Source organism: Hippocampus guttulatus, chromosome 13, assembly GCF_054856545.1.
Source record: "Hippocampus guttulatus isolate MCC_2025c chromosome 13, RoL_Hgut_1.0, whole genome shotgun sequence".
NCBI lineage: Eukaryota > Metazoa > Chordata > Actinopteri > Syngnathiformes > Syngnathidae > Hippocampus > Hippocampus guttulatus.
Window position 1 is genome coordinate 632,568 of NC_141273.1, and position 27,047 is coordinate 659,614.

Sequence of the window (27,047 nt, forward strand, 5' to 3'; positions counted from 1 at the left end):
AGCTTTGGGTTCAACGTTGCGGCCGCCGCAGCTCACGTTTGTTCTAGCGGAGGTCGTTAACGCGAGCCCGAAGGCGCTTGGACTTTTGTTTCAGTCAACAGCAGAGGGCGCTCTGGGACGCGTGACCCTCGATGAATAAAAAAGGAATCGTTGACAACTCGCCCAGAGCGCTAGTCGCCATTGTCTTGGCGTTGCATCAAAATACACATTTGCTTTTACGTTGTTGTTGTTTGGAATGAATTTGCCTTCGGCGTGCAGCAACAATGGAGACAAAGCGCTCATGTGGAGATGCGGAGGTGCCTCCTAAAGCCTCAGGTTGCAAATCCGCCCCCCCGCCCATCTCCTTCGCCTCCGAGGATGTCTGCAGACATCCCGACTGGGAGCCACTCGCTTATTAAGTTGAGCGAGGCCATTTCTGGCTTCCTATTGGACGCTTGGTTTGGCGCATGGCGGTCCCCTCAGGCCGGAAGCGCAGCGGCTCCCCGGCAGACGGCGTGGGCGTCGGGCGCGGGCCGAAGGGGGCGTCTACCCTTCCGTCTGTCTATTTTTACCTCTCTTTTCATTAAAAAAAAAAAAAATGTTCTCGTGTATTGTTTTGTCCGTTTGTCTGCGTCTGCATCGCGGCGGCTGTCGGCAACGAGGTCGGCGAGGGCGTGCGGCGTGGGAGGACGACGAGGCGCGCAACGCTAAATATGATGCGGACCGCCCCAGGAATTCATCCGAATAGGCCGAAAATAAACACGTTCTCCCACCCCACCTCACTTGTTCTGGTCCCGATGATGGAGGCATTTTCTCCGGTTTCCAAGGCGACCACGACGCATTGCTTTCGGCTAGCTTGCGAAATCACTTATTTGCATCTGATCTCTCGTTCGGCCCAATTTCTGCCCCCCCCGTGCGCCACACGCGCATCCGCGACACTAATTGACAGCATTTTATTTGATGGCTTGTTGCTGAAGTGCTGCCACCACCGGGGAAAATCTACTCAAAGCTTTTTTTTTTTTGGGGGGAGAGGGGGGGTGGGGTTGTTTTTTGAGTAGTGCCACCTGGACAACTAGCCTGCCATTTTTTTGACTTATTTGGTATTTTAAAGTGTGACATTTCCTAATGTTACTTTTAAAGGGCACCAGGTTTCATTTTCCTCCCTCAGAGACTTACAAAACAACCAAAGTTATTTCCGCAGGACAAACAACACACACGCACGCACACACAGCTGCAGGTGGGCCGCAGTCATCTCGGTCGTCGTCCCTGTAATTAAATTGTCTCTCCCACCTGCGCCACACCAACACGCGAAGACGCATAATTGCAGGGCTGCAACAACACACACACGCGCACACACACACACACACACACACCTGCATATGAAGGCAGCAGGGAGTTCTGTGTGTGAGTGGTTGTAAATATATCCCAAATAAATGAAAGTTTCACACCGCCTCGCTCCGTTGTCAGCGGCAAGTGGAATCAAGATGGATCCATTTGGGATTCAAACGGGGATCTTTTTCCGCGCCACACGACAGCGCGACCAAACAGCTCGCCTTTTACTCTACCAGACCAAAACCGCCCCTCCCAAAAAAAAGCCCGAACCAAATATCATTAGCAGGTGGGGAATTCAATGTGTATCCTTTCAAAAATAAGTTTGCTTTGCATGCTTGATAAGTATTTATTGATAAAGTGAAATTATGAGCCATAAAGTTCAACAAGTCACGTTATTGGGGGAGGGGGGGGGGCGTGCTTCCTGTTTGCTCTGATGGGCGAAAGAACAAGTGACGAGCGACATGACGTGACGTCATGCTACATCGATGGACGCGGCATCGGATTGGTCAGTCACGTGACATCACATGAACACGTACGGTGCCTCCGAAAAATGTCCAGGAAAAAAAAAAGAAACAAACAAAAAACTCGTCCCCCGACATTTTGAACCAAATGAAAATCCAAATCACATTTTCCTCCTCGTAAAGGGCACTTTTGCAGCAGAAGCTAACATCTTGCTAGCGAACATGCTAATAAATAAAATGAAAGTGAACTCAACTCATGTTTGTAAACAAAAGAGCTTCAGGAGCTCGTGCGGCTTCACGGTTTCCGCGTACGAACGAAAAATTTTGCTCGTCCGCTATGGTTCTAAAGCCACTTCCTGTGCAAACAGGAAGTGGCGGCATTTGCTGCTTTTTCGTCAGCGCCCGTGAAGCGTTTCCACCTGTCGTCGCAGCGACTTCACATGCCGCGTGCGCCGCCGTCGCCATCTTAATTGCTCAAGGTTTGTCCGTTCCGCTGGGCGCCCGTCATCTTGTGGTCCCGGCTAGCGAAGCCTTCGAGCGTGCAAAGTGGCGCCGCATCAGAGGAGGAAACGACGAGCCGCCGCTAGAAGCCGTCATCGTAATCGTCACAGCCGTAATCTGCCGGGGAAAAAAACGGCGATTCAAAATGGCTGCCGCAACACGGTTGGCATTTCGGCATTTCCTCGGGTTTCACGCAACGGAGCTTCGATATGTCCGAATCATGTGCAACGTCGTTGAGATTTCACATTTCCTTGATTTCACAGCTTTGGACGTGCCAAAGTAGTCCGGAAAAAGGCCAAAGGTCAAAAAAACGGTCGCTGCGACTGTGTGGACGCTCCGCTTCGCGAGACCCGCGAAAGTGGAGACAAAGTGACCGGCGGCGCTCATTAAAAAAAGTTTACGGCCGCAAGCGGCGCGACTCGCGACGTGCCGACGACCTCCCGCTGACCTTGAGCGCCCATCAGCGCCACGGCGCTCACGCAGCTTTCCTCTTCCTCGTCCTCGTCTTCCTCGGCCGCCGCGTCGTCGTAGACCACCGGGCCGCTCTCCACCAGCGGGGCCGGGGGGGCCGCCGCGGCTACGGGGGCCGCCGAGGAGGGCTGAGCGGAGGGAGGGAGATTTTTCCGATTTCGGATGATGTCGACAAAGCCCCAGTGGCGCAACTCATAAACGTGGATGCGTGCGTGTGCGTGTTTTGTTGACCGGCAAGAGGAAGAAAATGCAGTTTCTCTTTCCAAATGGAACAGCCAAATTGGGTGCGATTTGGCTGCATGACATCTGGTCGCCTCGTCTATCACGAGACGACCCACGAAAAAGTCACAAGAGGCAAAGCCCACAAAGACGCGTCAAGTCTGCCACGAAGCACATTTTGGTGATTTGCAGGGGGGTCCTTGGAAGGCTTTGAACATTGACCTCCCAAAGTCAGTTTTAACCCCCCCCCCCAAAAAAAAAAAAAAAATCAAGAAGCCATGTTTGGCTCCAATTTTGGTTCAACCAAGCCATTATTCTGCTCATTTCTAGCAGTCCTTGGAATGTATTTAAAATTCACCCCGGGAAGCCAGTTTGACAACATGAAATTTTGTAGGACTGTCTACCATGAATAGACCCACAAAAAAAATGGTTTCAAGTGGCCCCTTTGGACTTATTTTGGTCATTTCCAGAGGTCCCGTCAATGCTTTCCAAATGTAGCCCTCAAAGGCAGTTTTGGTCGCATATGATTTGGCAGCCTCGTCGATCATGAAGGAGACCCACAAAAAAGCCTCCAATAGCCACGGAGTCTGCAGTTTTGGTTCAGCGTGGCCATTTTCCTTTCCAGAGAACCTTTGAAGATGTCAAAACGGCTCCCAAAGTTTGACTTGGGACACCGCGACGTTTGGTGGGCCCGTCTCTCACGAGCGGACCCACAAAATGCCTGAAGGAGGCACGAGAAGTATGACGCTGGTCACGGTGAGCAAAGCTTTCCTCTCTCGACGAATCTTTGCCACGTCTCCCTTTGCTGCGCCTCCTCATCCTCATCAACTTTTGACAGATTCCCGGGACGGCGTCAAGACTTGGGCCTCCCGATTTCACCCTCAAGCTTACAGAGAGGAATGTCCGGATGCTCCACGGCATCGCGCTAGCGGCAAATTCTGGGGAGAGAGCGAGCGAGCGAGCCAGAGAGCGCTCGTCTCATCTCATCTGCAAGATTACATAAGAGGCCAACGGCCTCAACCAATCGCGGCGGACGATTGCTTCGCCTTCCCAAGAGGGGGGATGGCGGTTGCTAAGTAACAAGGCTTGTTGACCCCCCCCCACCACCAACCCCCGGCACTCGTGCGAACGTCGTTTCTCCCGCGGCGTGATGAAGCAAAGGATCGCGGCCGGCTCGTCCACAAAATCCGAAGCGCCCCCCACCCCCACCCTGTCAAACGCGTGAGTAATTTCCGGCTGGGTGGGGCAAGCGTGTGTCTGATGGTGATGATCTGACCTGCTGCACGGCCATCTTCTTGTTGGGCTGCCCGGTCACAAACGGCTGCAACCTGACAACAAACAAAAACAAGACGTTTCAAAACAGCCCAAAAAAAAAAAGTTGACTGCCATTTTGGAGGGAGACGGCAGGGGGGGGGGGGGGATTGGGAGGGGGCAGGGCCCTGAGAAGCCCCCACTGTGTTCAACATGTGCTGTATGAACCCCCCCCCCCCCCCCTCCCCTTGTCTCCCAAGGGGGACTTTTCCACATGACCCCGCCAAGAACTTGTCATGAATACTAAATGGAGCCCATGATTATTATTTCTAATCGGCATTATCATCATTCATTAATGATGATGATGATGATTCTGATTGGCGGGGCCAGCCGGAGCACGGAATCAATTCATTTGGCGGGAGCTACTCGTGTTTCGGCGCTTACGAGTGACGGAAAGTGAGCGGTGGAGGTCAGAGGTCAAAGGTCGGCAGACTTTTGGGCCCAGCCCGGTCTCCGTGACGACCGACTTGAAGAGGAGCCGGCGGGGAAGCGGCTCCCGACGCGCCGGCGCCGACAACAACAGGCCCATATGTGGCGCTCTCACACGCCTCGCCGCCGCAGATGTCTCTCTCGGCTGGATTTCGCAATCAATTTTGTCTCTTCTCAAACGACATCCTTTGAATTCAAACGAGGAGCTTCACCTTGTACTACTGTGACAATATTACTCATTCAATGTCCTTTTCTAGCCCAAAATACCCCCCAAAAAAATGCAGATCAACATCCAACACGCGCCTTCCGCAAAAACAAAGAAGAAAATAGGGGAGGAGGGGAAAAAATAAAGCCCAGAAAACTACCTTAAAAAAAAAAAGCAATATTGAGACTTATTTCTCATTCATGACATCATGGCACAGACATCAAGGCTTTTACTGTGCGGAAGCGACAACGCTTTCGTCCCACTCGATTAGGTGACAGAGGGGACAAAAATGTTCCCCATCGTGGCCCAGGCTGGTTGCTCAAAGTTGAACTTTGATGCTGACTGGTTGATTTTTTTTTTTGCGGCGCAGGCACGGAAGTGTTTTTTTGCCTTCGGGGCCGACAAGTTGATGGCTTCCTGCAAACATCCGCTGCCGCTTTTCTTTCTTATCATCCGCATGCAACAGCCACAGCTACATCTCGGAGGGGTGTGCGCACTTGCGCAACCACGCGAACTCAGCTGCGTGCTTGCGCAAAGTCTCGGTCGCCGAGTCCATCGCGATTGGACCGCGCTTCTTTCGGACTCGGATTGGTCAAGGGTCTGGACCAGCTCCGCCTAAAAGTAACCCGATGCTAGCCGCTAAGCTAATTCAGAAGCTGAAACGGTCCCAGCTCAACGGCGTCAACCCCCACGCATTCGGATTTGTTTTCACACAACAATAACAAAAGAGGAAGCGGCGGGGGCGGAGGGGAGCCGAGACTGTGTGAAAGGGGTTAGTGTGCGTTTCGTTTCAGTAAAAGAACTAACAGCAGGATTACATTCGGACGCTTGCAAGCAACAAAAGCGGTTAGGCGATGATTGCTTTCGACAAAAGGGAGCCAAAGACCAGCGTCTGGTGCAGGGCGGTCCCGACTTCGCAGCATCCCCTTTCACACAGACGCCAACCTGCTTCTCTCTGAAGTTCAGTCAGCGGCTGGCGCGACCGACACCCTGCTGCAGCCGCCGGTGCCGCCGCCGCCTGGGAGAAAACCTATCCCGCACCACAACCACCCCCCCCCCCCCCGGCTCCCGCCCGCAAGCGTCCGGGGGGAAAGGGGGGTGTCGGTGGGAGCGGCAAACATCTGCCGGCTCAAGTGCTGAGCTGCCAGCTTTCTCCACTGCGGAAAACCAACACAGACTCCCGCCGGAAAACAAACCCCATCAGGAATTCTCTTTCTTTCTCTCGGTAAAGAGAAAAAAAAAAACAAGAGAGGAAGTGCACCGGAGGGCAATTTGACGCTATTTCTGGATCCTGCTTTTTTTTTTTTTTTTCCCAGTGAGGCTGTCGAGAACGGGGGCGGGGATGTTCGGCAAGCGCACCGGCAGCTCACACATCGCAACCATGCCAGCAAAATATGTCAGGAAGGCAGCCGAGAAAGACCCCCCAACCCCGGCATGCCACTTTTGACACCATTTGTCAGGCTAGTTAGCGAGCATATTACGGGGAAGGCAGCTATCATGATTATCGCCGTCGCCGGCTCATTCCTTCAACTCAGCGGCTGCCACCGCATTGACATTTTTTGCCGCACATTTGAAACTTGGAAACACCTCGACTGATGCACGGCCACCAGTAGATGGCACCGATGGCTCATTGTCGGCACAGTTCGGGCATCCGCCGGCTGCATTTTGTGCAGCCTCACTCTGTTCTACTGCTCATTGTAAAAAGAAAGGAAAAAAGGAAGAATTAAACGCGGTTTGGGGTTGTTTTTTCCCTCCCCGGTGAAATGAGAGCGTCTATTCTTTCCCTTGGTAGATTCGGTGTATGTAGAGTCATTGTGGGTCCGTCTGTCAAAATGCTCCGCAAAATGGCTGACGGCAAAATTCAAGTCGATCAAGTATGTCATTAACGATGATTCATGAGAAGAGCCCCCCCCCACAGAAAAACTGCAAATGGAAGCCTTGAGCAGGGTGTGAAAGTGGGAAAGCTCGAGGCCAAGTGGGGGTGGAAAGGGCCGCGGGTTGGGGAGGGCTGTCGAACGGGGAGCCCCACAATGCCTCAGTGTGGCCCCCTCAGCAACAAGGCACAATGGCTGCACTGTCAGCAGAGCCGCGCCGTCGCTCTTTCAATAACAAGCTCAAAGGCTGCCGTGCTTCCCCCTGCACCCCCCCGGTCGCGGGCCTTCTTTTGGGGGCTTTTTCTCAGGCTGCGCCTGACCGAGAAATGACGGCCTTGCTGTCGCTCTGTCATTTTGTTGGTTTCAAATTTTGCGAGATTGTTGCCACCGTGAGCGCCACCATTAGCAGCACCGCTAGCAACATTGATAGTACTGCTGTTAGCATCATTGTTAGCTCACAGCATAGCCTCGTTTGACAAGTACATTGCTTCACTTGGCAGACAAAGGTGTGCCCTTTGAATTTTGAGGGATTCAAACCGCTATACAGATGCCTCACGTTAGCAGCAATATGCTAGCATTTTGCGCTAACAGCAGCGTAGTACCGTTTTAAGCAAAATGCAAATTGTTAAACACACAAAAAGGTGTGTTGAATTTTGAGGGATTTAAATTATGATCAGGGCAAACCTCAGCCCAAGTACAGATTAAAGAAGTTGTTAACGCACATTAAAAAACGTATTTTTTTTTTTTTAAATTGAAGTGAGGACGTGGCCAGCCACTAACCTTTTCCCCAGGCAGCTGAGCGGCGTACTGAGGTTGAGTGACCCGCTTCCCGGCCTTTGGTAGCGTCCGCTCTGCCTGGTGGCGGCGGATCCTCGGGGGGACTGGGCCTTGTGGGCGGGGCTGGCCGCGGGCTTGAGGTTGAGCTCCTTGAGCACGTCGTAGTTGATCTTGGTGGAGATTTTCTTTTGCTCCAGCATCTTGCCGATGGCCTCGTCGGCCGTGTCCGCTCGGATGTCCGCCCGGCGCTTCGGCATCGCTCGCTGTTTGGGAAACGACACGTGACGAAGTGGTCGAGGAGCCTCGAAGTTCACGACGGAGCAACATTGGAAGTCAACTGGAGAAGCTAACTTTTATGGTGACGTTGAAGCTAAGATGGGAAGCTGATGTGAGAGGGAACGCTGGAAACTAAGGTTGGCTTCCAATCTTAGATTTCAATGTCGAAGCTAACTTTGGAAGCCAACAACACAAACACCGAATTGACCTACCTGTAACGCGGGAAGCTTAACTCCAAAACAAACATGGCCGGACGCTAACGATGGAGGTAACATTGAGGCTAACCTTGGAATCTAGCGTTGCAGCTCACGTCACAAGGTATCATTGGTCTTCCGTAGCGCTAACACGGGTTACGTTGGAAGCGAACTTTAATCTCTGAATTGAGATTCCATTCTCAAAGCTAACTCAAGAAGCTAACGTGCCTTCCTGAAGTCCGAATATAGCGATGACTCTAAACTAACTTTGGAAGCTAAAATTAGAGCTAGCGTTGGGTTCTTGAACAGATTCCACAAAGATTTTTTTTAAGGCTACGCGGCCATACACAATCATGGCCTCGCGCTTGTGGACCAGAGCTAGCATTCCAAGCTCAAGTCATTTGGATTCGTGTGGCAAAGAAAGGCAAGACTTGGTACCTTCTTCTTTTCCTTGTAAATGCCCAACTCCTTTTCCATGGCTATCTTGGCCTCCTTTTCTGTACACAAAAACAGTTCTTTGGCCCAACAACAACAACAACGTTGCTTTGTCACGATGATGAGGAACCTTTTTGCTCTTTGAGGTAGTCAGAGTTCTCCGCCATCCAGAGAGCCGTCTTGACCTTGATCTCGTTTTCACTTAGCAGATACTGCAAACCAGAGTATGCACAAATCATCACCAAAACATTTGTTCTTCACCATGGAGTCATATCTCAAATTAAAGGTACTTTCAAGTGTTTTTCTCAGTTGCGTAGCCATGTTGCCAGTCCATGCTTACACGATGACGTTATGACCTCACAATATGCTTTTTGCACCGAGAACGCAGCCAAGATGCTCAAACCTTCCCTAGTAACAAAGTCAAAAATTACATTGCACACAAACCACATCGAGTCACACCTCAAATTAAAGGTCTTGACAAAGCCTATCCACATTTGTCAGTTACAGTTGACAATATGGCCTCATGTGACAGATTTTATTGTCAACGTGTATCCGAGCTGACCCAAGGTCAATAGCAACAATGTCAAAAACCGTGTTGCAGATCAAACCATGTTTGGCCACACCTGAAATGAACGGTCTCCACGAGAGAGTTCTGGATCTGTGACTTTGGCGTCAACATACACGCACCTAAACACCATTTTCAGGGTGGAGCTAAACTGGCCAAAGCTCCCAAGTAGGAGGGTCAAAAATCACAAGTCAGACCTCAAATTAACGGCCACATTCCGGATATGTAACTAGGTTGCTAATATGCGCTGACACGATCGGCCAAAAACGAACCCCCCCACCCCCCCCCCCCCACCCCAGGGTGAAAGTCAAAAATCACATGGCAACAAACCACTTTTGAGTCACACCTCAAATTAAAGGGCTTGAGCTGGCCTTTCCATAGATGTAACTACTTTGCCAATATGTCATCATATGGTGAGGTCATCACAAAAAAAACAAAAACAAAAACATGTACCAGTTCGATCTCGCTATCATCGATGCCGCTCAGGTCCAGTTCGCCACCTTCCGCAGAACTTTCTGACACACAAACAAACAGAAGCAACAGAAACGTGTGTGATTTGTGACATCACGGAAAAGAAGCTTCCCGGTCGAAAAAAAGACGGAAAACCGTGGTCCGTGGGGGTGGGGGGGGGGGGGGGGGGTGAGCCGCTCGCTATCTGGCGGGTGCAGCCCTCCAAGAACTTCCTGTGCGTTAAGTGTGAGCTGATAAGCAGCAGGCAGGCAGCGGTGTCGCCGATAAGACTTGGGGGGGGGGGGGGGGGGGGGGTCGTCACTTGGGCTGGTGCTGGTCGCCAATTTCGTTGCGACCATTAAAAAAAAAAAAAAAAAAGACTGAAGAGCAGAAATCCCCCAAAAATGAAATGCAAACGTCTTCTACAGGGCAAACGGAGGTCAGCTCATCATAATTTCTCCTGCTTTTTTTTGGAGGGGGGGGGGGGGGCAATGTGGTTTGGCTCGCTTCTCTTTGTTAGCCCCCCAAAATTCGATTTGTCCACACTCAAATTCTTCTTGAGCTTTCTTCTCTTGGATTATTGTCTTTCATCGTGCCAATTTTCTTCTCTTTTTGGTCTTTTTAGTGTTTCTGCTACCCCCCCCCCCGAACACCAATGGCCTCCAAAAGTGTTCTTCCACGTCAACCTCTTGACCAAACGCGCTTTGATTCCCATCATTTGATTCTCCATCCCCCCCGCCCCCGTCTTCCACTTTTTTGCTCTATTCGGCGAGCTTTTCTTCCCTCGCCGTTTTTTTGAGCTCATTCGATGTCCACCAAGTAGCTGAACAGGCAAAAAAATTACAAAAATTTAAAAAACAACAACAAAAAAGTTGAGCTTGCATCTTCCAGCGTTTTCTTTCATGTTTTGTTGTCGTGTCCACCATGTCAACTTTGCATGTTGATGCGGACACTCATTAGCGTGACGGATCTTCGGAAAGATCAAATAACGGCCGTAAATCAGAGCGCTGACGCTATCTGATGCATATTTATTACGATTATGGCCGGTAGTTCTCCTATGTGGCAAGAATTGATGAGATTCTAGCAAAGAATAGTCGAGTCAAACCGTTCACGGGGTCACATTTAGAGATGGATTTTTTTTTTCTTTTCTTGGTTGTTTTTTAACCTCCATTCTGATCTTCAGAAGCCGCACTAATGACATCACGGGTGGTGAAAACAAAGTAAAAAGCAGGTGCTGAGTGTCAAACCTTCCGTACCTTGTGTGTGGGCTCATCAGGCTCAGTGCCAGACTCCCCCCCCCCCCCTCACTCCCAAGACTCCTTCACACCCCTCCTCACAGAAACAAGCATCCAGCCAGGCAATAAATAGAGCGGCAGATTCTCGCTGACACGGGCGGGCCGGGGCCAGCCCATTAAAACGCGACCCGTTCGACCTTGGAGGAGGTTCCGCTGAGTGAACGCCCACTCAACCACCTGCTCTCCCCTCCAAGCCCCCCCCCCCGCCCCACGTGGACTCAAAGGGAGGAGGGAGTCACGCACTAAATACCAACCCCCCCCCCCCCCCCCACCACCACTAACACCGCGAGGGCTTGATGGAGTACGCGCACTTGTTTATGCAGACGGCTTGAAGTCAGTACGCGCTGCGATATCGTCGTGGTGCTTCTCAGGCTAGCGAGCGAGTCCGTCTGGATGGAAACGCGTCCGCTTATCAGCGTTCGGTCATCGTTATCGTTCACCGCCCCACAATCGACCCGCTAGATAATTTAGCTCTTCCCAGCCTCTCTGACTTAGCGACATTTCATTTAGTCGGCCCGTCGATCATGAATAGGCCCACAAAAAAAATTTCATGTCTGAAGAAGCCACACTTGTGAAGACACAAGAGGCCGCCATTTTCATTCAAAGTGGCCAATTTAGATCCCGGGGCTGTACTCCGACAACGTTTTGGTCATTTCACCCCCTCGAGCCGATTTGACTTCGCATAAAATCGAGTAGGCAAGTTTATCATGCACAGACCCCCCAAAAAAAGTCTCAAAAGCCAAGCTTTAAAATGCAAAGAACGACCACCATTTCGCAGTCATTTTGGCCATTTCCAGACGTCCTTCAGAGATGAACTTGAAATCTTTCTTGACCGAGCGCTTTCACAACAGCCGCAGGCAGCTGGAACAAAGCGCTTCACAGACCATTTCAAATAAAATCACAAGAATACGACATGGCATAGCTCAAATGATCTTTCCCCATTGATATGAATAGAAATGCCATTAATCCGTTCGGAGTACAAGACAAGGCATGGGAGCTCAGGAAAGGGGGAAAGGGGTGGTGGGGGGGGGGGGGGGGGGGTGCCGCGTCGTCGCGCCCGCGTGACCACATGTCACGTCTCCCCCCAGCTGTCCCATCAGCGCGACGGATGATTAGCACCCATGAATGAATGATGAGTCATTCTTCATTCACGGGGGCGACAAAGTGCTTCGAGGGATTAAACACGAGATGCAAATATTCACTAAAGAGGTGCTCACATTTCAAGTCCAATTAGGTTGAAGGCACGCTACTTCTGACCACTTCTGCGCAGTTAGCCAAATAACATTGGAATGAAGTGACTAAATCCCGAACAGGACTTTGACGCGTGCCTGAAGTCTTTCGGGGCTTCGGGGTCTTGTGGTTGACATCCAAACCAATCCGTCAAACTGCCAATGAACCGCTCACCGAAACGCTAGCATCATGTGCAAATGTGGAAACACCTCCTCCTCCTCCTCCTCCTTCGAGAGGAAAATCTGCCGACTCGGCCAGAAGCACGTAAGCGGCATCTGTCGGCTCCTCGCTGGGAGGATTGCCGATTGGCTTTTTTTTTTCTTCTAACCTCCACTTGTGCGGTTCTTTTGCGATGCTAATGAGCCGCCGAGTCGCCGCTTTGATGCCAGCAATCAGCTTTCGCCAACCTCGTCTCGGCATCGTCTTGACAAATTCACAGTGGCGGTCAAAGGCTAAGCTAGCAGCAAGCTACTAGCTAGAGTGACTTCAAACTTCAAACACAACTAAAAGGGAGGTTGTGTCGTAGTACATAAAACAACAACAACTATTCCAACATACGTGCGCGCGCGCGCACACACACACACAGTCTCTCATTCCATCCCTCACGCACGCATGCACAAAATAATAATAATATAATAATAATAATAGATTTTATTTATAAGCGCCTTTCAAGACACCCAAGGACACTTTACAATAACAAATAACACAAAACAATACGGGTTGAGCAGCGGCAGCCAAAACGCGCCAGCGTTCACTCAACCCGAAAGTCAGAAAGAAACAAGGGAGGGAGAGGGGGAGAAAGTTTACTATATAAAATGTCTGTAATCTGCAGCTGTGATGAGTCACGCTCATTCATCACCATTCAGGTACTAGCATTAGCATGAGCTCACTGAGAATAAAGAAGGGACGTGGGGGTCCACCGGGAGCAAAAGAAGACATTAGGGGAGGCGTCGCGGGTTACTAAGAGGTCGTTTACAGCCGCTCTGGCTGGCCCAGACAGGAAGTGGATCAGGAGTCAATATTTATGAGCCGGGACTCACAGGGAATCAAACCGGCGGCTTCACGCTAACAGCTCGATAAACGCTTCAATAGCCTCGTTGGCTGAGCGGGCGAACCGAAGATGCGCGCTCCATTTAAGATGCTAACGTTTTGTTTTTTTTTTTAAAAAATGGATGCTATGCTAACACATCCTGCGATACGAACACACTTTCAAATGCGAACACGTTACGCACGTCGACGTTGCCTCACTTGGAGAGGCTAAAGTTTTGCAGATACTGTACGTGCACATTTAGAGGTGGCAAAACACAATTGAACGCTAACCCAATTGGAGACGGCCACTCCGTGATCAAGGCGAACAAACTCGGAGATGCTAATATTGATAGGCGTTAACGCACTCGCTGATGCGCGAGATCAATGCAGAGCGACGTGTCATGTGAAGTGCCAGGATGTGGCGGCCATTTTGTAGTCACACAAAAATCACTGGTGCTATTTCTGATTTTTTTTTCTTTTTTTTTGGGGGGGGGGGGCATTCTTCATTCAAATGAATAGCTTGGAGCCAAGGCTACATGGCTTCTTACCGTCACCTTGTTCCCCTTTGGCGCGGCTTCCTTCGGAGTTGCGGAGGCCCAGCGTAGCGGCGGTGGGCAGGCTGGCCCCCAAGATGGACGCCAGCGCGGGTCCTTTCCTCGCGGGGCCCCGCAGCTCCCGCTCCAAGTCGTCGGCGGCGTCTCCGATCTGCTCCAGCTCGATGAGCTTCTCCAGGGTCAGCTCAGCGAGATCTTTGCCGAAGTGTTTGGCCACCGCCTTCACAACGTCATCTTCTTCCTCCTCCGTTTCCTTTCCGTCCTCTTCCTCCGCCTCGGGAGACGCGCCCAGGGCCTCGTTCACGTGCTTCTGCAAGTCTACATTGAGCAAAAACCTTTTCTTCAGTTTTTCAGCATAATGTTTCATTGTCGATTCTTGACTCGCTAAACAAATCGACGCCGACGCCGACCTTGTTTGGCGTACGCGGCGTAAACTCCTCGCAGGCACGGTCGGCTGCTTTCCAGCTGAGAGTCGATTTGGTCCTGGTAGCTTTCGATCTCACCTGCAAGATTTTCCCCCGGTGACGACTTTTGTCGGTTGACTTGACTTTGGCGTTTGTCATACCTTCAATGTCATCCATCTTCTTCTTCAGCTCCGCCTCAATCTGAAACAACAAAAACAAGATCATCACTTGTCTACAATGCCGCCAAAAACGACTGAATGAAGCGGCCCATCGTATGGTAAAAAAAAAAAAGACAACGGGTGACATCATTTGACTGAGCAAAACAAATCTCCCGAGGCACTGTGGTGTTTGTTTGTTTGTTGTGCTCAAAACTTTGTTTGCGCTTGCGACTAGCTAAAACAAGTAAGCAGTCGATGCCGAACATGCCTGCTGTGCTTTCTTCTTGCGCAGTCCGGCTGTGAAGCAGGGCGGATCGCACTCTTGGTCCAAGTCCACCTTCATGAACTCCTCCACCGTCAGCAGGCTGGTGGGCGTGTCCGAAAACTCCACCAGTCTAACACACGCGCGCACACACACACACATGCTGACAAGCTGGGCTTTAAACTAAAGAACCCCCCCCCCCCCTGCCCCACTAGTCCCCATTTGTGTGTGTGGCGTGCACACACTCACGGCCGACAACGAGGCGCTCTAAAGAAGTGGCGCCAATAGACTATCTGAAGGGAAAATGCACTTGTATCTATATTTTTTTTGTTTTTTTTGGGGGGGGGGGGTGCATGGGGGGGGGGGACTTTTTTGACAGTTGCATACACGCATTGCATCAAAAACGCCCACCCACCTTTTTCTCAGCGTGCTGTCACACACTTTGACCACATCGATGATTTCTTTGGTGGTGCGGCGAAAGTCGTGCAGGCGAGCGGCGACCAGGAGCGCTACAAACACACGCGCGCGCGCACACACACACACACAATTGTGGAGCTGATGAAGTGTCTAGTCAGCTTTTGCTAAAAGTCAAAATACTTTCCTAACTGGGGCTTGACGGATTGACCAGAAATGATACTCGTCCTTTTCAAAATGTTTTGGCGATTCCACCCCCCCACCCCTCACCCCAAGGGGTAGGTACGTATGTTTGCATGTAGAAGTCCAAGTGTTATGTAATGAGCAGCCGAGCGCGCCTTGAAGGAGAACGCTTACGTAAACTCGATTAGAGCGGCTAAAAGCGACTTTGTGCGTGCGTGCGTGCGTGCACTTCCTTGCACCTGCGCGCACGCACGCCACGACTCACGAACAGCATCCTGGCCGCAACATGGACATCAGTGTTATTAGCGGAATTATTATTTCCACGTATCTTGTTTCAGGGCCAGGAAATGGAATGATTCATTTGGGGCCGCCTTTTGGGCTTTTGCCGCAAACATTCTCGTGCGGGCGCATCCGTCTCCATCTTTTATGAACATTAAACATTCAGGCGGGAGAACGCAGGAACACGTGCGGATGCACACAGGCAAGCGCGCGCAGATTATGGAGGATGAAGGAAGAAGAAGCAGTTGCATCACTTCGACAACCGTCAAACCACGTAGCTGACAACTTTGAAAATAATTCACGTACCTTTCGCTTAATTTCTACATTTGGCAATTCATATCTTACGAGGTTATTTGTGCAAAATGATTCTCCGAATATTTGGATTAAATTCATGGAAATGTTATCATTTTTGTCATTTTCCATGAAAAACGAAAAAAAAAAATCCGCTAATATTTTCATTTTATCCTCTCACGATTTTGATAGAATATACTTGCAAAATTACAATTTTTTAATTTGAATTTTTTTTTTTCATTAATTAGACAACGGATGAGGGGGAAGTGGATATTGGAGTCAATGGATGCAGTGGAGATATAACGCGGAATGTCGGAGGACAGAGAGGACCAAGCATTGAACCTTGGGGAACACCCCGAGTCAGAGGCGCTATGGAGGAGGAGCAGCGGTCGATGTGGATAAACTGTTGTCGGTTTGGGAGGCGCGACCGAAACCAGGACGAAGCGGAGCCAGCAACAACACTTGTCCTAAATTGGCAAAAAGAGCCCCATTTGTTTGTAGCGTTTGAATGTCGTTATCCTCGTCTTAAGTGTTAATGTTGGAGGAAATTTAAAAAAATCTGAACATTTAAAAACCAAGTGCGGAACCTGAGAATTTTTGCCGATTTGAAAAGGGCTAATATCAGCCGGTCGATTGATGGGTCAAGCATCGGTCCTAATGTTGACGTCAAGGCGGCTCGATGTAATCGGCGGAACGGCGGCGATGGGGTTTTCCGGCGCTTACCGGCCCCGCAGAGTCCGGAGGGCCTTCGTCCGGTGTGCATCCAGTCCCTCTTCATTCTCTGCACCAGCCTCAACGCCGTCATGGACACGTCGTGGTTCTTGTCGCCGAACTCCAGCAGCTGGGCGAAGCGCGGGATGTAAAGGCACGGGTCTGCCCGTCGGTCAAGCGGTTGCAAAAGACAAAGTGAAAGTGACGTGAGAATCCCATTTGAGGTTTGACGTCATGCGAACGAGCTGGGGCTAAGCTAACTTCCGCAATTTCTCAAAAGTAAGCGTGTATATTGAGGAAGGGGAAGAACTTGCAGTCAGGTCATTTGGTCATTTTTGGGAGCGCAATAAAATTCCAGAAAAAACGTAACCGCTGCAATAAAATTCCATGGAATTTGTGTTTCGGGAAAAGCAGAGCTGTAGAAATGTCATTGTTATTACAAAATGGCAACTCTTGATTCCGTTTGTATCTCATTGCAAAGAGAAGGACCTTTCACCACTTTCACTTGCTTGGATGTGTTTCAGAGACAACATTTATTGTCAGTACTCTTATGATCTATATTTTTCAGCCTCAAGTGTTATTGTCATCGTTTCAGGATGACGATCATATTCAAACCAATTTTAAACATGAATGACGGATTATTGCTTTGGCTCTAACTTGCTCGGAATGGAAGCGCTCGTGCTCTTTGTACTGTGACGCACTCTGCGGAGGGTGAGCGAGCTATGACGTCACCTACACGGGTGAATGTGATTGGTCGACACCGAGCGAAGGAGGGCGAAGGGAAAAGCGGGGACGAGAGCAAGGATGGAAGGTTAAAAAAAAGAAGAAAAAGAAAAAAGAAAAGAAAGCCTCGAGCCCTGATGAAAAGTCTCCACAACAACCCGCCGCCGAGCTCCAATGTGAGCAACTCGAAGCGGGGAGGGCGGAAGAGAGATTAGCTGCTGGAGAAGGAGCAGAGCGAGAGAGGGGGAGAGAGAGAGATGTGGAAAAGCGAAAACAGGCAAAGCAGCGACAAGGAAAAAGTGTTGGCGTTCCAAGTTGGCGGAGCAAGACGAAAAAGAAGAACGCCGAGGCCCGGTAGGATATTTTTAGATGCGCTGCTGGCGTAAACTTGGCCGACGACGCCGTTTTCAAAATCGGCGCAGACGAGGAAGCGAAGCGACGCGACTGAACTGAAGCCTCCGGGAAAAGCCCCGCTTGGTCGGACCCGTCGTCGCGCTTTCTTTTCGTTTTTTGTTTGTTAGTTTGTTTGGTTTTTGTTTTTGTTTTTGTTTTTGTTTTTTTCTCACGCGCCGATGCCCACGGCGGACTGCCGGCTGCTCCGTCATGGCCGGATCATGAGGTGCCTGAGCTGCCTGCTGCTGCTGCCCGACACACTGCGAAAGTCCAAGAAGCTCGGCGCGCTCCCGGCGAGGCTCCCGCTGCCGTCCTACGACAAGCACACGAAGATGGCCGCGGAGCTGTGCGCCGCCAACAACGGCGGCAACCCGGCGAGCGGCACCGCGGTGGCGGACGCCGACAAGACGGCGACGAAAGAGGCGACGGCGACGGCCACCGTGAGCCAGGCCGCCGGCGGGGATGGAGAAGAAGAAGGCGGCGGCGGCGCGGCGGCCACCGGCAGCCCCACCGACGACCAGCGAAACGTCAGCAACAACAACACCGCCGAGCCACGCAGCTGGCAAGGAGGCCACCCCACACTCAGGGAGAGGTGCCGACCACAACAATACTCGCCGTGACTTTCCGACTCGGGCCGTTTGCACCGATTCACGTTTTTTAACTACTTTGCTCATTACGGAAGAGTTGAATCCATCGACAAGTGCTTGAATCGGAATGAGGCCTTTTTCCTACTCTTTAGTAGACTAGTCAGGAATGCTCAGCTCGGTTAATTTGACCTCCAAAGTAAGAAATGTTAATATTGTTTTTCTGTTACATGTCAAATGGTGGTGATGGTGTAATGCACCCTGCATTACATTGAGCAGTATCGCCAATTTACACACCGAGAATACATCAAGTTGTTACTAGATGTGAACAACACATCAACAACTATTTTGATCATCGATTCCTAGTTTTGAGACCCTTTTTTTTTCATCTGAAATGGTCCAAACCCTCAAAATTTCAGCCTCTCTGCAATGAATGTCCAATTTCCTAAGGGGACCGATGATGTGTTTAATCAAAATTACGTTTTTTTTTTGAGGGGGGGGGGGGCGATTTTCTGACCAATGCCACGGGGTAAACCAGGAGCCCATTTGTAACCAATTGTATTTTCTGCACCGTTACTTTAAAATAATGTCCCGTTTTGAAGATAATGAGGGAATGGAGATATTTTTCATCTGGAAAAATTGACAGAATAATCGACTACTCAAATAATCGTGAGTTGCAGCCCTCCTTGATACATCCTTGCTTTTATTTTATTTTTTCTTTTGGCTTATGTCCGAGTTAAACTTGAAAAGGACTTGAAGTGACGAGAACATTCCAATCCCAGTAAAGCTATTTTATGATTTTTTTTTTTGGTTTTTTTTTTTTTTTTCGGAAGGAACGCCTTGATGTTCAACAACGAGCTGATGGCCGACGTCCACTTCATTGTGGGGCCCCCGGGCGACTCGCAGAGAGTTCCGGCTCACAAGGTGACCAAACAAACAACGAGGTGCTAGCTAGCTAGCTAGCCCGCGCGTTGCCCGGGGAACGCCAACTGACGAGTTTGTTTTTTAACGCGGGCAGTACGTGCTGGCTGTGGGCAGCTCGGTCTTCTGCGCCATGTTCTACGGCGACCTGGCCGAGGAGGAGGCCGACATTCACATCCCCGACGTGGAACCCGCCGCTTTCCTCATCCTGCTCAAGTGAGTGACACGATAGCAAGCCGAGCGGATTTCAAATCGCCAAAAGGGAAGGTGGAGAATCGTTTTCTCATCAGTTCAACCACGCCTTCGCCGTAATTCGGTGGCACCCCAAGATGGCACCGGAGTGCTACTTTTGTCCAAATGAAACTCACTCATTTCAATCTATTTCCTTAACACCCAGAAGGCGCCAAAGCACCGTTTTTGTTCGACCAAGATGTCGGTAAAACACTTTTTTTCGGTCCAAACGAAACGCCTCAAGTCAAGCTAGTTCACCGACATGAAGATGGTGCCAAAGCACTATTTTGTCCAAGTGAAATTCAGCCCGCTTCGACACCAAGATGCACCAGAGCACTATTTTGTCCAAATCAAACTCAATATAAGTCCTTCAACTCGCTTCGTCGTCATTCCCCGAAATCCCGCAAGATGGAGGCGAAGCACTATTTCTGTCAAAACGAAAGGCCTCCGCTTGCTTGAGCGTACTTCCCGGATGCCGATATCCCAGCGTCTCACTTCTTTTGCATTCAAACAAAACCCCGCCAACTCGCTTCAGCGTAGTTCCTCTGACGACCAGACGGTGCCAAAGCACTACTTCTGTCGCACGGAAACTCCTCAACTGAACGGCGCTCCGAAATGGCCCAATGGCCAACCCCGGGGGACGCATTCCAGACCCCGAGATTTCAAAAACTCATCCCAAGCGAGCGAGACGGGTCCGTAATTGCCGCTCTTCTGCCGCGCTTAGTCCGTCCTCTCGCGAAAAAAAAAAAAACGAAATAAAAAAGGATAACGACGGGGCCCGACGGTATGTTAAAAATAACCCGCGGTGCCGCAAAGCGTGCGGGGAGGCCGCGGCGGTTTCACTTTGACGTGAACGCGTTTCCCCGCGCCGGCAGGTACATGTACAGCGACGAGATGGAGCTGGAGGCCGACACGGTGCTGGCCACCCTGTACGCCGCCAAGAAGTACATCGTGCCGGCGCTGGCCCGGGCCTGCGTGGACTTCCTGGAAACCAGCCTGGAGGCCAAGAACGCCTGCGTGCTGCTCTCTCAGAGCCGGCTGTTCGAGGAACCCGAGCTGACGCAACGCTGCTGGGAGGTCATCGACGCCCAGGCCGAGCTGGCCCTGCGCTCCGAAGGCTTCTGCGAGATCGACGCGCAGACGCTGGAGATCATCCTGCGCCGCGAGACGCTCAACGCCAAGGAGGCGACGGTGTTCCGGGCCGTCGCCGGCTGGGCGGCCGCCGAGTGCCGGCGGCGGGGACTGCCGCCGGCGGCCCGCAACCGCCGGCGGGCGCTGGGCCGGGCGCTCTTCCTGGTGCGCGTGCCCGCCATGAGCCTGGAGGAGTTCGCCGACGGGCCGGCGCAGTCCGACGTCCTGACGCTGGAGGAGACGCGCGACCTGTTCTTGTGGTACACGGCCGCCAACAAGCCCCGGCTGGACTTCCCCACCGCCGCCCGGGCGGGTCTGACGCCGCGGCGCTGCCGCCGCTTCCAGTCCTCGGCCTACCGCAGCAACCAGTGGCGCTACCGGGGCCGCTGCGACAGCATCCAGTTCGCCGCCGACCGGCGGATCTTCGTGGCCGGGCTGGGCCTGTACGGCTCCAGCGGCGGCGGGGCCGAGTACGCCGTTCGCATCGAACTCAAGCGGCAGGGCGTCGCCCTGGCCCAGCGCCTCACCGGCTTCGTGTCGGACGGCTCCAGCGGAACCTTCCCCGTCTGGTTCGAGCACCCGGTGCGGATCGAGCCCGACGCCTTCTACACGGTCAGCGCGGTGCTGGACGGCAACGAGCTCAGCTACTTCGGCCAGGAGGGCATGACGGAGGTGCAGTGCGGCCACGTCACCTTCCAGTTCCAGTGCTCCTCGGACAGCACCAACGGCACCGGCGTGCAGGGGGGGCAGATCCCCGAGCTGGTCTTCTACGCCTGAGCGGCGGACGGACGGACGCCGAGCGGGGCTTCTCTCGCCCGGACTCTCCCGGCCGGGACTTTATTTAATTTCAGCTGGCTTCTTATTTAAACCCCGCCGGCCGTTGGCGACGCGTCCGGGCCGCTTTGGCGCTACGCTAGCTTGGAAGCGGTTCGGGGCCGAGCCGTTCCGTCAATTGGGGCCCGACTGCACTTTTTGGCGCCCCGACTCGTCCTCCTGGTGGCGCGGATGTCAAACCTTTCCCCACGAGCGCGAGCGACGCGGCCCAGAACCCCCCCCCCCCCCGGGGCGGGTCGGCTTCTCGCAAAAGTTTGGCTTTTTTTTCTCGCCGAACGGTTTCTTGTTCAAGCGGCTCGAGGCTGTGCGAAGACGCTTTTCTGTACCGGGACGATGACATAAAAGTTCTCACGCGTGGCTCGGCTTTCTGCTTTCTGCATTGCGTGTGCGTGTTCTCCACCTATCGGGGTGGTCGAAAGCGGGGTTTTTTTTTTTTTTTTCCGGGCTGACAACAAGGGACGCGTTTTCACTCTCTGAGCAGCCGTCGACGCCGCGCGCCGACACCGCCGGTACGTTTCATATCTAAAGTCTCACTGGGCACCGAACGACTGGCGGCTTTCTGACGCGGACCATCATTTGCCGATGTGTCAAACTGCCATCCGGATCACAGCGCCCACTACTGACGTGGAGGACGATAACTCGTCCGATTTTGCTCCCGTGAGCGCCGATCCCGTCAAACGAGTACCTGGTATCGGCGCTCGCCCATTCCTGATTAAGACGCTCGCTCCCGTTTCTCATGAAGAAAATGGATTTTTTTTTGGTTTTTGGAAACAAACGCAACTCTCCGCACGCCGATGGATACGTAGAGGGTGTGAGAATGAGGGTCGGTACCTATTGCGGGTGGCTTGATGCAAAGGTCTCTGGAGAGCGCCAGGAAGGTCTTCCCCAAAGTGTACACGTTCACCTGGAGGGACGACGACAAGGAGGACATCATCACATGATTTCCCGCATCCAAACAAAGCCTTTCGCACTTGATCCGCGGCAGTCGGCACTCTCATTCCTGCGTTCCACAAACGTGAACGTGTCAAATAAGAGGCTGCGATGACGACCAAAAAGGATCGGCCGAATCAAACGCCGCAACTTGAAACCGTTCGAGATTGCAAACGCCAACACGTCCCAACCGTTTCCACACCGTGACGACGAGCCGCTCTAAAGCAAAGACGCCGGCACGCGCCCCCGCGCCACGCGGTCGAGTTGGGACACATCACGCGCCGGGAAAGACGTTTCTCAATTCACTTGAGGAATGGCCAATTTTCCGTCACGCCTCTTCCTCCATTTTGATTCATTCTTCGTCATTTCAGCGCAGCGTCGCCTCCGAGTAATCACGTGCGGATAATCTCTCTTTTATTTTTTTCTCTGAATGACATTTCGACTCCCTTGGCCAGCGCCCACCACCACCACGACGCGCGGAGTGAAGGCAGCGAGGGTCCCCAACGTGCCTAGGATTTTTTGAAACCCCGACCCCCCCCCCCCCCCACTTCAGGATTCCGCACGCCCCCGCGCTATTCTGGGAAGAGAATTCCAGCCAGAAATTTACATGCGAGCCAGCGACGCGCCTTGACTCCACATTTCTTTCTCGTACTACAGAACCACGGTGGAAGGCGAGACTCGAGGTCACGCGCTCGCCGAGGGGAGTCGCACAACAAATCACGAATTGGCAAAGAAAAACACAGCTAGTAACGTGGTAACGGGGGGGTCAAGTTTCAACTTGACTAAGAAAGCTGCGAAGAATTCGATTCCCGCCGTGATGTTATCGCGCCATTGATGGAGTCATGGTCTGGGATGACGCGCGCGCGTGGCGCAAGTGGGCGGGAGGGGCTTCAGCGGGGCAGCCGCCCGGGGTCAAAAGAGCACGCTTCCACTCCCAGCGGCAGCCGGCGCCCCCCCCCCCCCAAAAAAAAGAAATCCACACAGGCTGATTCATGTCTCGCCACGTGGCAGACGTCAAGGCGGGACCAGAGCGCTTGGCATACCTGAACGATGTCGCTGAGGTCCAACAACATGTCTGCGCCGCAACCGTTAAGTCAGCAACCGAGAATATGCAAAGCATACAAACACACGCAATCTTTGAGACCGTTAGCCCTCGATAACACCTCAAATGTTTATCAAGTGAACACCTTCGACAACATTTCTGATCTCAAACTATCAGGATGACTGTCACGCATTTGACTTTGGAGTCGGTCGATCCTCCATGAAGCATCTCCAGTTGGTCCAAAATGCTGCCGCTCGCCTCTTGACCGATACTGGCAAGAGGGAGCCCATCACGCCTACTCTGCCATTACCTTCACTGCCTCGTTTTAAAGTTCTTTTTTTTAATTTTTTTTCCAGAGGCCATTATTTGTTTTCAAATCTCCAAATGGCCTGGCCCCTCCCTTGCCTCTCTGAGCTTCGGACCAGACGCCGTTCGTGATAGCGACTGCTTTTTGTGCCGGCGCCGGCAAAAGGATACGCGGCGTGCCCTCGGTGCGACACACCAGGTAGATGCAGGCGGCCATGAGGTGCGCCGCCTTGCGGCCGCACGTCAGGTGCTTGGCCAGCGCCATCTTGTAGAAGTTGAAGGCCGTGTCCAGGCAATGCTGGTTCAGCTGAAGCTGGTGGCCCAGGACGCCGATGTGCTGCTTGGCTACGGACGCAAAACCCATTGGCGCTTGAATTAGGAGTCCACGTCGTTGCGAGAACGAGCTCGTAATTCGACTCGCCAAAATGTGAGGAACAAGCGAGCTTCAACAATGATAGCGCCGTAATAGACTCAACGCGTGGGAGAACCCGATTGCGCTTGTTGATGTCGTTCAATAGGCCACGCCCTTTTAATGCGCACATCAACACATGGATAAGAACTAACTTGATGACTTCATCTTTTATTCAGGTCTGACCGATTCATATTCACTGTTGCGTTTAGTAGTGTTGCTGCTGTGTTTTGCACTACGGGGCCACAGGAGACGACGCGCCTTTTTTTTGGTTTTGTTTTTAACTTCACTCGAGCAACATTTCTCTGGCAACAAGTACAAATCAGTAAATTGCCCAAGCGATGGCTCACGTCACTTCAAATGTGCAGAGGGGGGGCCACTGAGAAGTCAAGGGGCCACTGTCCTCCTAATTTGATCCATACCCAATATTGCGCCCGAGTGGAAAAAGGCCCAATGAGAAAACTTGTTGACTTGTACCTCTGTGCAGCGTCTGCGCTCGTGATTCGCTTCCCGCGTGGGCCAGATGACCGTCTCCAAACGACGGAAGCTTGGCGCCGCCTGCAGACGCAAAACGCCTTCAAACATTTCATCCCCACACACACAAATACATGCACCCAGCTGGATGACAAAAGGTCACGTTTCAAGCGCCGAGATGTGACGTCACCACCGAAGAGATCAATAACCCAAAGGTGGGGTCCCGCATGAGTCTGAGACAATAGCACCCTCTCGTGGGCGTTCGGTGAACTACAACAACATACAAGCTGGAAGTCACGCGGCCGCGGGTCAACGTTCAAGAGGCCACATGCAAGTGACAAGTGACGGATCGCTGAGCAAGTGGCAACGTAAGATGGCCGCCGGGCCGTTTACGGCGGCTTCATGTCTTCAATCGAGAGCATGTCAAGTGCTTTTGTCCAATCAGTCGCCACTGTTTGACCGTCAAAAACATTTTGGTCCAGTCAGTAAGGTCTCAAGTGTTGATCGAGCAATTCTTTTGTGTTTTTAAGATAAGATAAGATATCCTTTATTTGTCCCACACTGGGGAAATTTACAGCCTCCAGCAGCAAGAATGTGGATAGAAAGAAGAAAAAAAACAAACAAACACCGTTCAATTAAGTGCAATATAAATACAAAATGAGGGGGGGGGGAGGGGGCGGCGGGGGACTGACCTTCCGAGGAGACAAACTGCCCGACGGCGAGCGAGCCTCCCCCTCCCGACTCAACAAACTCCACCTCGGAGACGATGATGTTGTCCTCCAGCACCGACCCGCAGACCATGCAGACGGCATCTCCGCGCGCATGGTCCACGTCCACGTCGGAGCTGCCACAGTTCTTGCACGTCCGGCTCATCTCGGCCGCTCTCGCCCCCTTCGCACTGAACACAGGAAGGATAGGCGTGTTTTTTTTCATAAGTGATGAAAAAATAGATGAATGTCAACATCACTCATGTTGCGAAGTGACAGGCATTTTCAGGGAAAAGGCACCACACAAGTTGCAAGGAAAGCAGACACGTAGCCTTTACGTGAGCGGCAGTTGAGTGCGCAACTCAACCAATCTTTGGCCTCTGGTGATACTTGTGGAGTAGCCTCAACAAATGCGGTGAACAGAATAAATATGGCAAGTCATGATAACTAAGCCCCCCCGCCCCATCCCCTTTCACATTGTATTGTGGTAAACATTGTTTTTCAACTTCCATGAGAGTTAAGAATGCTTAAATATTAAAACTTGTCATTTACGTTCAGAAAATACACATGAAGTGATATGAAATTAAAGTTTGTCCCCCCCCTCCCCATTTTATTGTTTACGGTTACTTACTTTTTGCTATACGACGGTTCTAAAAGGTGACTTTTTGGGTGAGGTTGAACAGAATCATTTCTTTCGTCACATCATGTGGCAGGCTGACAATTATTTTGCGATTTCAATCAAAATCATACCAAATATAACTCCGATCCCCACAGAAATAGACACAAACGTCCAAGAATTCAGTGATTCGCAAAGTGTGGGTAGCGACAGTATCACTAGCTAAGCGTAGTTTGTTTACATTAAACTTATTTATTGCTATACATTTGCATTTAATCATTGACCTACATTTTAATACAGTGTCAGTGTTTAAACGAACGGTAACAGTGGTTTACAATGATACAATGTGCACTTGATGAACACGACTACGCTTAACTGTATGTTAATTTTGGTCACTATGGTGACATATGCTAGAGGGACATATAGTTATATTTATTAGGGACTACTTTGTATCGAAACTTTGACAACTACTGTGCCTCGATAAATAAGACCAGGTTAATTTTGCTATAGTTTATTCAATCACGCTTTGAAACTTGTTTCCTCGCTGCGTGTTGACGTCACATGAGCACGAACGTTACGTCGGCTTCCCCATGACGGCGCATTCAAAGACATTTCGATGCGACTTTCGAATGAATTAAAAGTGGCATTCAAACAGTTTAAAGCGGAGTTTGGCGCACAAACCTGGAAGACCGTGGAGAAATGTGACAGCTGTGGACGGCACCTCGTTTAGCCGGCTAGCTACGTGGCACCGCCGTCGTCCGCTACTCCTTCTCCGACCACGCGTCACTTCGGCGACACGCCAAAAAGAGAGAAAAGAAAGACCCCCCCGACACACTCTTTATCTGGTAGCGGAACGTGGCGTACAGGACGCAAGCTGAAGCCGGTGCCTGGGGCACACCGCACACGTGCCCGCGCGTGCACGTTACGTACCTGAAATCCGGCGTGGAGTGACGTGCGCGTGACCGCCGCCACAACACCGCTAAAAAAACACGTTGCGTTTGTCTTCTTCTCCACAAGTGTGTACTGTATTTAATAAAAGTACTAATGAACAGGAACTTGGGTTATTAAATTGTCAGGGAAAAAAAGAAGCCACACTTTTTCCAATACATACGCGTACACACAAGCACAAGTGCGCGCGCTCGCTGGGGCGATACCAGCTACGCTTAGTGGGGAGGGGTGCCCAAAACAATTCATGTAAGCTTTAAATGGTCTGCGCCAAACAAAAACATTTAAAAGAGTTTGGAACATTTAGTTGAGAGATTCTGGTGTGTGAAAGTGCCCGCGTGAGCTACGCTTGACGCTTGGACCGCACCGGAACCTCACATTTGTCTGACAAGCACCTTTTCAATTACACAGCATTACGTCAGAAATGGTGGCCTACCCCAAAGCTCACGTTCTTTTTCGAAATGTATCCGTATTTTATTTTTGGTTGACACAAAGCAAAGAAAAGCGATCCA

General features: G+C 51.5%; 2 protein-coding genes across 3 annotated transcripts; one reads left to right on the forward strand and one right to left on the reverse strand.

The window, feature by feature from the left end:
- Positions 1-1,632: 1,632 nt before the first annotated feature.
- brf1a (BRF1 general transcription factor IIIB subunit a) lies at positions 1,633-26,537 on the reverse strand. Of its 2 annotated transcripts, XM_086127191.1 has the most exons (19): positions 26,272-26,537; positions 24,960-25,165; positions 24,271-24,351; positions 23,556-23,729; positions 23,080-23,111; positions 21,938-22,010; positions 16,302-16,451; positions 14,827-14,920; positions 14,418-14,544; positions 14,153-14,192; positions 13,998-14,090; positions 13,582-13,905; positions 9,483-9,544; positions 8,595-8,676; positions 8,468-8,526; positions 7,563-7,822; positions 4,240-4,291; positions 2,722-2,872; positions 1,633-2,390 (listed from the first exon to the last, which is right to left on the reverse strand). In XM_086127191.1, exons 2-19 carry the CDS (start codon positions 25,138-25,140, stop codon positions 2,356-2,358), a joined length of 2,070 nt encoding a protein of 689 aa, XP_085983317.1. In that variant the 5' UTR covers positions 25,141-25,165; positions 26,272-26,537; the 3' UTR covers positions 1,633-2,355. The 2 variants fall into 2 exon arrangements, with proteins under 2 accessions (XP_085983317.1, XP_085983318.1); XM_086127192.1 differs by lacking the exons at positions 23,080-23,111; positions 23,556-23,729; positions 24,960-25,165; positions 26,272-26,537 and having other exon boundaries at positions 24,271-24,482.
- On the forward strand, positions 17,044-21,463 carry LOC147195634 (BTB/POZ domain-containing protein 6-B-like). The gene is made up of 4 exons (XM_086127193.1): positions 17,044-17,997; positions 18,823-18,913; positions 19,008-19,126; positions 20,017-21,463. The coding sequence occupies exons 1-4, from the start codon at positions 17,585-17,587 to the stop codon at positions 21,047-21,049; spliced, it is 1,656 nt and encodes a 551-aa protein (XP_085983319.1). The 5' UTR covers positions 17,044-17,584; the 3' UTR covers positions 21,050-21,463.
- Positions 26,538-27,047: the final 510 nt, after the last annotated feature.